The 13,204-nt window shown below is 42.0% G+C and overlaps 1 protein-coding gene across 10 annotated transcripts in view; it reads left to right on the top strand.

The window, feature by feature from the left end:
* Positions 1 to 13,204, top strand: part of LOC100734681 (transducin beta like 1 X-linked) — a 201,885-nt gene that overhangs the window by 178,144 nt on the left and 10,537 nt on the right. For all 10 annotated transcript variants that reach the window (XM_005000289.4, XM_013144435.3, XM_023561903.2 and 7 more), the window contains 5 exons: positions 1,946 to 2,078; positions 2,397 to 2,538; positions 3,009 to 3,072; positions 3,177 to 3,274; positions 12,907 to 12,967. In XM_005000289.4, coding sequence (XP_005000346.1) covers positions 1,946 to 2,078; positions 2,397 to 2,538; positions 3,009 to 3,072; positions 3,177 to 3,274; positions 12,907 to 12,967 — 498 coding nt within the window. The remainder of the gene's footprint in view (positions 1 to 1,945; positions 2,079 to 2,396; positions 2,539 to 3,008; positions 3,073 to 3,176; positions 3,275 to 12,906; positions 12,968 to 13,204) is intronic.

The following is a 13,204-nucleotide window of genomic DNA, read 5'->3' as shown; positions in this document are numbered from 1 at the left end:
ATGTGGTTGTGTGTGTGTTTGTCTGTCTGTGACTTAAGTCACGAAACTTACTTGGGTATAGAACACCTTCTACCAGCTCATTCCCACATCAGAAATTCTTTTAAGTTCAGGCCAGAGCCAGGCATGTGGGCCCACTCCTGTGATCCCAGCACTTGGGAGACTGAAGCAGGAGGGTTGCTGCAAGTTGAAGGACACCCCAAGCTTGACCTTGTCTTTTAAAAAAAAACAGGCCAGGCAGGAAAGAGGTCCATGTCCTGGGCCTACCTTCAGAACCCCCTGCCTTGGGGTATAGATGCTTGCTGGAACCAAAGCCATTCCAAGGACCCTTCAGGGCCCTCTGCTGTGTCAGACCAGGTGTCGCCCTACCCAGAGACCTGACTCCTCTCTCTTGGGTGGGTGTTCCCTGCTCACAGCTCTGGAACCTGGGACACAGCCCAGCACGGCCACCTTAGGCCCTGCTCACACCAGCCTGTCGAGGCAACGCCTTTCCCAGCCACCTGTGCCAAGTGTGCAGTGGCTTCTGAGCCTCAGTGTGGTCACCAGGTCCCTTACACTGCAGGCTGGCCAAGGTCCCCAGGCTGCCTCAGCCATCGCACCCATCTCAGGAGACCCTCAGTGGCAGAACAGGTGCGGCTTTCACAGCCAGCACTGTACCTCCTGGAGAGGATGGGAATGCCAAAGGCCAGCCAGGACTGCAGGCTTTTCTTATTTTTTTATGCTTTGAAGCAGGAGTGGCATAGTCCCAGACAATCTGCCACCAAATGAGCAGTGCATCCTTTTCTTCCCACAGTTTTTCACCAAAAACTTTTCCAGGAAAGATGTAAAAGGATGCACTTGCGCCTACCATGAACTTGACCAGGTATAACTGTCACCCCTGTCTGACAGTGTGTTGTCACTTTCTCACTCCTGTGAAGCAGGGGCTGGCTGACTTCCTGAGAGGGGCAGGTAGTTGTCACTTGAAGCTTCTAGGCCACCACCTTAGCTGCTTGGTGGCCATGAAGGGGCTTCAGGAAGGGGGCTTCTTCCACGGGCCTCTGTTCCTCCAGCCAGCAGGCAGCAGGCCAAGGTTCCCGCTGTGGAACAACAGATAACTCTCTCCTCGCCCCAGACAGCATCCTCTCCTTGTGTCCTCTCAGAGCTGCCCCTCAGCGTGCATCAGTGACCCTTGTTTTGCTCCAGTCACCTCTATAAAGATGTCATCTCTGTATAATCACTTCCTGAGTTCTACAGTCAGGACTTCACTATGTGACTCAGGAGGGGACACCATGCAGCCCATAGAGCAGCCAGGGGCAGAGCATAGACATGAAAGTGGCCATGCCACCACCTCTGCGTATAGAAACAGTCAGCAGTGAACCAGACTCCCCCCCCCCCCCCGCCCCGGGGTCACCACCCCAGCTCTAAAGGATAAGTAACTGCTTCCTCTTCAGTGAAATTGGAAGCATGGCTGGATTTGTGTGCTGTTGCTGTGATGGAATGCCCGAGGCTGGGTGTTTTATAAAGGAATTATAGCTACTGAGGTCGTAGTTTTGGAGGTTGAAAGTCCAGGCAGCATCAGGCCAGTTGTGCCACCTGGGCATGGTCTGGGGTTTGAGGGGAACATGTGTGAGGGAGAGCGCCCATGGTGGAACCTGAAGTCTGAGCAGACTGGGTGGGGCCAGGGATGACATTCCACTGGGTGCCACCTCTTATAGGGGCCACCATCTTGTTGCATTCCCACAGTGAGGCACCCTGCTTGCAGCTCATGAAGCCTAGGATCTGATCAGACCCAGGCTACAGTGCTGCCAATCTAGAAAGAACCCAGGCACCCACTGCACAGCAGCCATAGTCAGTGAGGCCCTGGGGGCAGCGCTGCCCCGAAACGTAAAGGCAAGGATTGCTCGGGCAGTTCTGCAGGCTCCTTCTTCCTGCGAGCATCATCATGTGTGTCTCTGTGCCTCTGTGACAGACAACCACTCAAAGCCCATGGAGATCGATGGAGATGTTGAAATTCCTTCCAGCAAAGCCACCGTCCTTCGGGGCCACGAGTCCGAGGTGTTCATTTGTGCCTGGAATCCTGTCAGTGACCTGCTAGCCTCTGGGTAAGGATTTCAGGACAGAGGGTCCTCCAGGGTCCTGGGTGGTTGTAGAATGTGAATGTGTGCCTGGTGTGCACTATGGCAAACCTTGTGCCAGGCTGTGTCTGCTGTAAGTGGGTGCATGCAAAGCCGTATGAAGGCATTCATGTCCTGGATGGCAAGGAGGGACTATGGTGAGCTGGCAAGATGGAGAGGACGCTGTGCCTCCATGCTGAAGGAGGAGTCCTGGCCCAAGGGCAAGCCTCCCTGAGCTTTGTTGGCTCCACTCTGCCAGTTCTGGTGCCAGTGCCAGGGTTCAGCCTGCTGTATCTCTTTCCGCAGATCCGGCGACTCCACCGCTCGGATATGGAACCTCAACGAGAACAGCAATGGAGGCTCCACACAGCTCGTGCTGAGGCATTGTATCCGAGAGGGGGGCCATGACGTCCCGAGCAACAAGGATGTCACCTCGCTGGACTGGAACGTAAGCAACATTCGCCCCCTGAGACAGCGCCAGGCACATACATACACGGAGACAGACGGACACAAAGGGCGGTGGGCACTCCCGGAATCCCAGCTATGCGGGAGGATGAAGCAGGATGATTGCATGTAGGAGCCCAGCCTGGGTGATGCAGCAAAACACCCTGTCTCAAAATAATATGTTGAAAGGGCCAGGGGTGCAGCTCTGAGTTCCTCCCCCTATGCTGGAGGGGGGCGGGATATGTATATGGGGATGACTCCTGTGTGTTAGCTGCCATCCCAGCATGCTGGTACAGGGGCCCAGATTCCAAGCATTTGTGAGGAGACTGTGCAGACAGGCAGCAGGCTGGGCGCTAGGAGACATGGCCTCTCCATGAAGGATGCTGGGGGAGCTCTGCAGTGGGAAGGTGGGCTCCCTAGGGTCATTCCCCTGGGGAGATCCTGAAGTGTTTCGTGTCTCCTTATGGCCCCCAGAGCGACGGGACACTGCTGGCTACAGGTTCCTACGACGGTTTTGCAAGAATATGGACAGAGGATGGTAAGTCCTGAGTCCCTTGTGCTGGGTCCAAGAAGAGGGCCCTCCGCCTGTGAGCAGTTGGTAATTCTGAGGTGTCTATGCATGTGTTTGCTTTTACCTCCCAGGTAACTTGGCTAGCACCTTAGGCCAGCATAAAGGACCTATCTTTGCCTTGAAGTGGAACAAGAAGGGGAATTACATTTTGAGTGCTGGTGTAGACAAAGTGAGTATCAGCTTACAATACATTGCTTTGATCTGTAGCTGCTTATTTGTCTGTAGTTTCACAGTGTCTTTGAATTCTCAGGCTTGCTGCTTCCCCTGAAGATATCAAAAGGGCTTGTTTAGGCTCTGTTTGTGTTTGAGGTCTTGATCTTCCCTTTAATTTATAACACAGCATGTCATAATACAGTGTTGCTTTATAGGCCTGGGACAGGCTTGTCCTTCTTTTTAAGGAACATTGTTCAGGAAAATCTCCATGTTGCACACCTTCTTGGCTTCAAGGAGAAACTGGGATGAGGTACACCCTTGGCCACCTTTTACCCCCTGGGCCATTTAAGTAACCAGCACTGTTTTTGGTCACCCACCTTCTGCTTTCTTCTCCATTCTTCTGCAGTTCTTTTATAAACTGCCGCTTCCCCTTATAGACAGCAGATTTCTGAGAGATTCAGGTACCAGGGTAGACTCCCTGATGACTCCTGGAGTCCTTGTAGAATCCCTTGCTGTGTCCCTGGGCAGCGCTGCTAGGTAAATGCAGTGGCCTCATATCCACATGCATCTGGAAGACCAATCTTAGGGAGATAAGTCCAAGTCTGATGTACCCAGTCATCTCATCCTCTCTGGGCATGTTTCCCCAGTTGTCAGGTGACAGGCTGTCTTAGTTACTTTTTACTCGTCGCTGAGACAAAATACCTGATGCCCAAGTTGGGAAAGGAAAGGTTTATTTCTTACAGTTTTTGGAGGTTTCAGTCCACACTCAGTAGGCTCCCAGGCAGGTGGGCATGGCTGGGCCACTTTCATGGCGGGTGCAAACAGCAAGCTTGAACCGGCAAAGACCAAGACACACCTTCTTCCTGCCATTACATCACATCCTGGCTCCACCCCTATGTGGGTAGAGCACTGACACCATCAATCCAAGCACTAGACAATGAACCAATCACAACTATACAATGCAAACTGATGAGGCCTGGGGGACACAGACATAAACCATGACACAGGCTCACTGGAGTTGTGACCCTCATACCTAGGAGTCATGACTAATACTACGTGTATTAGTCAGCTTTTCAGAGCTGTGACCAAAATCAATGAAAAGGAGGAGAGTTTTAGTTTGGCTCATGGTTTCAAAGGGTACAGTACCTGGTTGGCTGGCTGAAGCCAGCAGGTAGAAACATTTTGGTGGAAGGGCATGGTGGAAACAGCTGTCACCTCATGGTTTATGGTAAGCAGAGTGAAAGGGAAAGATTCAGAAAAGGGGGGCCAGGGACAAGATACACTCTTCCAGTGCATATCCCTAGTGACCTTCTTCCTCTTCTAGGCTAAAACTCCTAACCATTTCCCATGACTCTTTAGTGCACTGATGGATGGATAAGGCTAGCACCCCTTCCAGAAGCCTCCCTTCTGAACACAATAGCCTTTGGGGTCATATTTTTTATCCAATCCATAAAACATAGCTGTGGAAAGGAAGTATTGTCAAGAACTGAATACTGGCCAGGCATGGTGGCTCTCTTCTGTAATCCCAGCACTTGGGAGGCTGAGGCAGGAGAATCATTTGCAAGTTCAAGACCAGTCCGAGCTACAAAGTGAGCCCAAGGCCAGCCTGAATTGCATAGTGAGACCTTGTCTCAAAAAGACTAACAGAAGGACTCTCACACCATCTGGGTGCAGATTAAGGACTGGGCATATCTGGGGCACCTGCATCTACCTCCCCGTGTGTCTGGAGGACTGTGGATTTCTAAGCAAGCAGGCGAGCATCACCAGTTCCAGAGGCCCAGCGGCCTGGGGGAACTAGTTGGGTGCCAGAGTCTCAGGAGGTGCGAACATAGAAGTGGATTTCCATCAGACCCTGTGGAAGCTTTCAAATAACATTTGAAACACAGATATATAGGAAAATGACAAAACGAAAGACTAAATTACAACCTCAAACCTCCAGCCCATCTCAAGAAACCCTAGGAGCGATGTATATAGAAGAAAATATATGCCATACACCTCAAATATCAGACATAATAGTTACTGAAGTAAACAAGCAACTCCGGAAAGGAATTCAAACTCAAAATAATTTCCCAGGTAAAAGAAGAAATGATAAAAGAAATGAAAGAGATTCTGAATATATCTAAAGAAAACACAGTTAAAAAATTGGAGGAACTAAACAAAAAGATAGAATCCCTAGATGAGCAATATAAGAAACAAACAATACATAAAGCAGATGCAGAGATATACAGGAAATCAAAAACTCCACTGAAACCTGTAAAAACTGCTTTAATGAAAGTTAAGATAGAATTTCAGTCCTTGAAGACAGGATTGTAGCCAGTGAACAGGAAAGGAAGATGTTTTAAAAATAACAAGGAATCAGGATATAACAGTTCAACAACTGCAAGAAGACGCAAAGAAAAACAACATAAGATTGATAGGGATTAATGAAAAAGAAGGGGACAATGAAAAAGAAAAGGATGTCAAGAGGATATTTAGAGAAGTAATAGCTGAAAATTTCCAAAGCATGAGATCAGAAACCAACATCAGGTTCAGTGAAGCCTATAGAACTCCAAAGAGTCATAATGAAAATAAAACTACACCCAGACATATAATAATCACCATCCCAGAAATCCAACACAAGAATAGATTATTAAAAGCTGTCAGAAAAGACAGATCAGGCACTGGGGATTTAGCTCAGTGGCATAAGTGGCTGCCTTGCAAGCAGGCAGTCGTGAGTTCAATCCCCAGTACTGATAAAAAAGAAAAAGAAAAGACAGATCACTTATAAAGGAAAACCTATCAGAATCACAGCAGACTTCTCAGCACAAACAATAAAGTCAGGAAGAGCATGGAGTGAAGTATTCCAGATCCTAAAGCAAAATGATTTCCAACCTAGACTGATGTATCCTGAAAAACTATGATTCAAAATCAGTGGTGAAATACGATACTTCCATGACAAACAGCTGAAGAACTTCATGAACACCAAGCCAACCCTGCAAAAAATATTGAGAGACAGTTTAGATACACAAAGGAAAAAACCACTAAGCAAAGCAGATAATTAAACAGAACAGAAAGATAAAGATGCAACAGCAGAGAGATAACATGTCAACAATAAACCAGCATATAACAGTTATGACCATTAATGTAAATGGTCTCAATGCACCAATCAAAAGAAACAGACTAGCAGAATGGATCGAGAAACAAAATAGAACCATATGCTGTTTACAGGAAACCCATCTAACCCAGAAGGATACAGAGTGAAAGTCAAAGGATGGAAAACAATACTTCATGCAACAGGAATCCAAAAAAAAGCAGGAGTAGCCATTCTGTTTGCGGATAACATGAACTTTAAACCAACAATGATCATAAAGGACAAAGAAGGTCACTACATACTCATTAGGGGAAAACTCCAAGAGGAAGAGATAAGTATCTTAAATATATATGCACCAAACTCCAGAGCATCCAGTTATATAAAACAACTATTAACAGAAATGAAAACTCAAATTATCAGTAACACAATTGTAACAGGGGACCTCAATACGCCACTGACACCAAGGGACAGATCAACCACACAGAAAATGAGCAAAGAAATAACAGAATTGAATCACACCTGTGAACAAATGGACTTGATAGACATACACAGAATGTTCCAACAACATCAGAATACACATTCTACTCAGCAGTACATGTGTCATTCTTTAAAATAGACCATATATTAGCTCACAGAACATATTTAAACAAATGCAAAAGAGGTGAAATCATCCCTTGCATGTTATCAGATCATAGTGCTTTGAAATTAGAAATTAATGATAAAAGATACTGCAAAAATCCCACAAACACATGGAAACTAAATAACACACTCTTGAGTAATCAATGGGTCACAGAGGAAATTAAAGAAGAAATTAAACAATACCTACAAGAAAATGAAAATACAGATACAACTTACTGGAATCTGTGGGATGCAATGAAAGCCATCCTCAGAGGAAAATTTATTGCACTGAGTTCCTACATCAAGAAAACAGAATGAATACAAATAAATAACCTGATGCTACACCTCAAACAGCTAGAAAAAGAAGAGCAAGTCAAGCCCAAAGCCAAAAGAAGGGAGGAAATTATAAAAATCAGAGCAGAAATCAATGCAATAGAGACTAAGAAAACAATCCAAAGAATCAACGAATCAAAGAGTTCGTTATTTGAAAGAATAAATAAAATTGATAAGCCCCTAGCCAACCTTATTTTAAAAAAGGAAGAAAAAGCTCAAATTCATGCAATAAGAAATGAAAAACGTGAAATCACTACAGACTCTACAGAAATACAGAAGATCATCAACACGTATTTCAAAAACCTCTGCTCTCAAAGGTTTGATAACACAGAAGAAATAGATTACTAGAAACATATGAAGTACCAAACCTAGATCAAGAGGATGTAAAACTGCTGAATAACCCAATGTCTATTAATGAAATTGAAATTGTAATTAAGTCCTTACCTACAAAGAAGAGCCCAGGCCCAGACGGATTCACTGCAGAGTTGTACAACAAATACAAAGAAGACCTAATGCCGACACTACTCAAACTATTCAATAAAATTGAAAGGGAAGGAATCCTTCCTAAGTCATTCCTGGAAGCAAATATTACTCTAGTACCAAAACCTGAGAAAGACCCAACTAAAAAAGAGAACTATGGACCAATCTCCCTAATGAACACAAATGCAAAAATCCTCAATAAAATATTGGCAAAGAGGATGCAGTAAATTATCAAGAAGATTATACACCATGACCAAGTGGGATTCATCCCAGGCATGCAGAGATGGTTTAACATACATAAATCAATAAATGTAATCCACCATATCAATAAAGCCAAAAGTAAGAATCACATGGTCATTTCTATAGATGCAGAAAAAGCCTTCGATAAGGTCCAACATTCATTCATGATAAGAACTTTACAGAAAATTGGTATAGATGGTCTTTACCTCAATATAATAAAGGCCATTTATGACAAACCAACAGCCAGCATCATACTAAATGGCCAAAAACTGAAAGCCTTTACTTTAAAATCAGGCACAAGACAAGGATGTCCCTTATCACCACTCCTATTTAATATAGTACTAGAAGTACTAACCAGAGCAATTAGGCAAGAGAGAGAAATAAAAGGGGTACAGATTGGAAAACAAGAAGTTAAATTATCATTGTTTGCAGATGACATGATACTCTACATAGAAGACCCCCTAAACTCCATTGAAAGACTTAAATAAAATAAATTCAGTAATGTGGCTGGATACAAAATCAATACTCAGAAATCAATAGCATTCCTATACACGAACAACAAAATTACAGAGAGGGAAATAAGAGAAACTGGACTATTCACATTAGCAAGCAAAAAAATGAAATATTTAGGAATTACTCTTACGAAAGAAGTGAAAGACTTATACAGTGAAAATTATAATACACTGAAAAAGGAAATTGAAGATGATCTCAGAAAATGGAAAGACATCCCTTGCTCATGGATAGGAAGAACAAACATTGTGAAAATGGCCATTCTCCCAAAAGTGTTATACAGATTCAATGCAATCCCAATAAAATTAACATCCTTTTGTTCTAACCGACTCTGTTTTATTTAGCCACGTTAGGTTTTATTCTCTCCAAAAAAATAATAAGAATTGTGGGAGTAAAAAAACCCAAAAAGTGTAATTGTTATTAAAAAGAGAGAAAAGGAAGGTAGTCTAAGGGATATAACTGCATGTATGTTTGAGTGTGTAGGATGGAAATCCATATTACTGAACTTTTCTTGGATCATTGATTGGCACTGTCTGCAATCTCATTGTATGAATGTTCACTTTACATGCTTTAATTTTATAATTTGAACAACTATTCAAAGATGACAATAGGTAACTTATTAACTAGTGATATCTTACTGTATTTTTTCCTTGAAATTCTGTATTATTTGTACCCTTTTACTGCTTTGTTTTTTTTTATTTTATTTCCTTTCTTTTTTTTCTCTTTAAATAAAAAAAAAAAAAAAAGATACAACCACAACTACAAATGCACTCAACCACCTTATCTTTGATAAAGGAGCCAAGCAGGTTCACTGGAAGAACGACAGTCTCTTTAATAAATGGTGTTGGAAAAACTGGCTATTTGCCAAAACTAAAACTAGACCCATGCTTATCACCATGTACTAAATTAAAATCTAAATGGGTCAAAGATCTGAATATTAAAACAGAAACAATAAATCTATTGGGAGACAAATTGGGTAGAAACCTTGAAGACATAGGAGTAGGTAGAGAATTCATGAACAGGAGTCAAATTGCACGGGAAATATTTCCCAGAATCAATAACTGGGACCACCTCTTATTAAAAAGTTTCTGCATGTCAAAAGAAATCTCCAGCATAGTGAAAAGAAAACCCACAAACTGGGGAAAAATCTTAGTGAACTCTCCCTCAGACAAAGGACTTCTGTCTAAAACATATAAAGAATTAAATAAAATCAGACTCCCAAAATTCAAAGATCCAATCCAAAAATGGGCATCTGAGATGAGTACACACTTCTCAGATGAAGAAATACAAATGGCAAATAAATACATGAAAAAATGTTCATTGTCATTAGTCATTAGAGAAATGCAACTTAAAACCACACTGAGATACCATCTGACTCCTGAAAGAATGGCCAGGATCGAGAAAACCAACAACAACAAATGCTGGAGAGGCTGTGGGAAAAAAAGGAACTCTCCTGCACTGTTGGTGGGAGTGTAGACTGGTACAACCTTTGTGGAGGTGAGTCTGGAGATTTCTCAAAAAGCTGGGATTGGAAGTCCCATTTGTTCCAGCTATTCCACTTCTAGGCATATTCCCAGAAGAATTGAAAGCATCATACCACAGCGATATATGTGCACCTGTGTTTATCGCAGCACAATTTGTAATCTCCAGATCTTGGAAACAACCCAAGTGTCCATCAACTGAGGAATGGATAAAAAAGCGCTGGTATTTCTATACAATGGAGTACTACTCAGCTATAAAGAAGGATCACATTGAGATATTTATCAATAAATGGGCGCAGCTTGAGACCATACTCATTAGTGAAATAAATCAATCTCGCATGTGTGAATACCAAATAGTTTCCCTAATGTAAGAAATGATTCAAATATATAAAAGTATGTGGTAATCATGATTCTCCATTATGTGGCCTTGAAGCCTTATAAAGTTTTCACTTATTAATTGGAATGGCTGTATTCTGGGCTACTTGATATTATGGCCTGTGATGAAATAAACAGCTATTTTGAAGAAAACAAGTCATCATAATAGCTAGTGCTGATTTACTATCATCTTGTTTTGAAGCCCCACCAAACTATGGCTCTTCTGTCTCCATTGGTTCTATCATGATATATCTTGCTGAGTTTTATTATATGTGATAGTATAAACAAAAATTGTTATAGGCAAAGAGATAATATAGAAACTATTGTTTGTTTTCTGTTAGCTGGTTCTAAATACCCTACAATGCTTTCATCCACCTGAATGGTTTTACACTGACTTGATATGTTTGATGCTGTAGTATATGAAGTTATATTCAAATATTTCAAGGAAAAAGACACTATAGTAACTACCATTAAGTCAGGTTATTTGGTGGTGAAGCACTAGGTTGCTGAAATTATCATGCTTTGACCTGCATTGTTATGTTGTTATGTCCTCTTTTATCTCAATCGCTCCCTTATTCATTAAAAAATTATTTAGTTATTTTTATGATGTTTTTAATTAAGGGGAAAAATCAAAAAATTAGCAGGATATATTATAGGAACTTTTTTGATTTCCTATTAACTTGATTTGAAGTCCTGTAATACTCCCACGATCTTGTTTTGACTGATTAGACTCTGTTCCGTTCTGTATGACAGTATCAAGTTTGGGGGTATAGGCAACTACTTTGAAGGCAATAATATTCACTATGATGCCAATTCTGGTTTGACTATTATCTCTTTTTGAGGCCCTGTAATGTTTACAAGGTTTAGGTTTTATTGGTCTTGTTGTCTACTGTTTTGTTCAACTTTATAATACCTAATGAGATAGACAATTCTTTTTAAAGAAGCAAGAGGCATTATGGTAACCACTGTTGATAACCTTGTACTGTGTTTTTACATCATGTGCTATGTCTCTCCTTGTTTTGACAGCTTTGTTTTGCCATATTTGACTTTATTTTCTTCCAAAGAAAAAGTAATAAGAACTAAGGAGTAATAAAACCCAAAATGTGTAGATTTTGTTGTAAAAAAGAGAGGGAAAAAAAGTGCTCTAAAGGATAGGGGTGTTACACTGCAAGGGTGTTTAGGGGTGTTAAATAGATGACCTTATTAATGTTTTTGGTTGGATCACTGCAAACAGTTGTTTGCAGTCTCTCTGTTTGAATGTCTGCTTTGTGTGCTTTGATCCTGTGACTTGAGCAACTATCTCTAAGATGATAATGTGTAATCTATTAACTGTGATTTCTTACGGGTTTTTTTTTTTTTTTTTTTTTTTTGTAGTTCTGTATTACTTGTACCCTTACATTGTTTTGTTTTGTTTTGTTTTTTCTCTTTTTCCTTTTAAATAAAAGAAAAAGCCTTAAAAAAAAGAAATAAGAACTGAATATTGGACATTCACTGCTCCCACAAAGCTGGACCTTCTCTAAGGATTTCTGGATAATTTAAACACCTTATTAGCTTTCTGTTCATTCAAGTTCTAAAACCTAATATAATAAGACTTACCTGACCCCTAACCATCGTTGTATTTAAACTTAGTCATATTTAAACCTTATCATATTTAAGTATCATCCTCAACACGACATGTAGAAATGTCATAATTGGTGGACTGTGACCCACACAGGCTGAATAATCTCCAGCCCATCACCTCTACTTTTACATAAAGTTTTATTGGTATACAGCCACATCTCTTTGCTGAGAATTGTCCAAGACTGCTTTCAGTTATGATGGCAGAGTTAAGCAGATGTGAGAGAGACCATATGAGCCTCAAGACCTGAAATGCTTACTGTTTCACCACTGACAGAGTTTGCCTACTCCTCCACCAGGATATAACGGTCTAGGTCAGTGATGGCGAACCTTTTAGAGCTTCCAGGGATAACAAACAGCCCTTTTGCGGTACATGTCCCATAGGTTCGCCAACGCTGGTTTTCTAAGTTTGGGGTGAGGGAGACTCCCCCACCAATTTTGGTAGCTTTGCAAAGTGTCACTGAAGCCTATTCTGTCCTGTGCAACAGCCACCTGCCAGCACAGGTAGATGGGAAAACTTAGTGTCCTTCGTCAAGGATAAAATACTCTTCATCAAGGATAAAATACACACAGCACTTCAGATATCTGGGCTAAACAAAGAATGTCACACATCTCGTTTATGTTTTTATTTACGTCTATTACATGTTGAAACAATAATATCTTAGCCGTGTTGGAGTAAACTAAATTCTTAAAGTGAACTTCACTGGTTATTTTTTTTTTCTTGTTAATGTTTATATTTGAAATGCCCTATGGGGGGAAAAGTTTTATTCTATTGAAAAAAAAAAAAAAAAAGCCCCATGGCTCACCTCTTTTGGACCGTGCTGATTTGGAAGGAAATCAGGCTTATTATTTTTCCTCACGTGATACATTTTTCTGGAGGAAGCTTTATGAAAAGAGCTGCTAACTTTTCTCTTTGTGGAACAGACGACAATAATTTGGGACGCCCACACAGGAGAAGCCAAGCAGCAGTTTCCTTTTCATTCAGGTGAGACTGCAGTTGCTGCCACCGCTGTGTTTTGGGGGTTCACAGGCTGACCCTGAAGTGATTATTTAGCTGTCCCAGTGTTGAGGAGAAGGGAAGGGTGATGCCAAGGGCCCTGGAATTAGCATGCACGGAGTCACTGGCTCCTGGGCTCTCTCCCTGGCCTGCCCTGGTGCTGACGGGTGGTGCTAAAGGTCCACAAGAGAAGCCAGAAAGTCACGGATGAGCACCGTGTGCCGG

The sequence above is a fragment of the Cavia porcellus genome, unplaced genomic scaffold (assembly GCF_034190915.1).
Source record: "Cavia porcellus strain 051 isolate PalLab524CR breed Dunkin Hartley unplaced genomic scaffold, mCavPor4.1 scaffold_33, whole genome shotgun sequence".
Taxonomy (NCBI): domain Eukaryota; kingdom Metazoa; phylum Chordata; class Mammalia; order Rodentia; family Caviidae; genus Cavia; species Cavia porcellus.
Note: the sequence above shows the minus strand (reverse complement) of the source record. Positions and strands in the feature narration are given on the sequence as shown.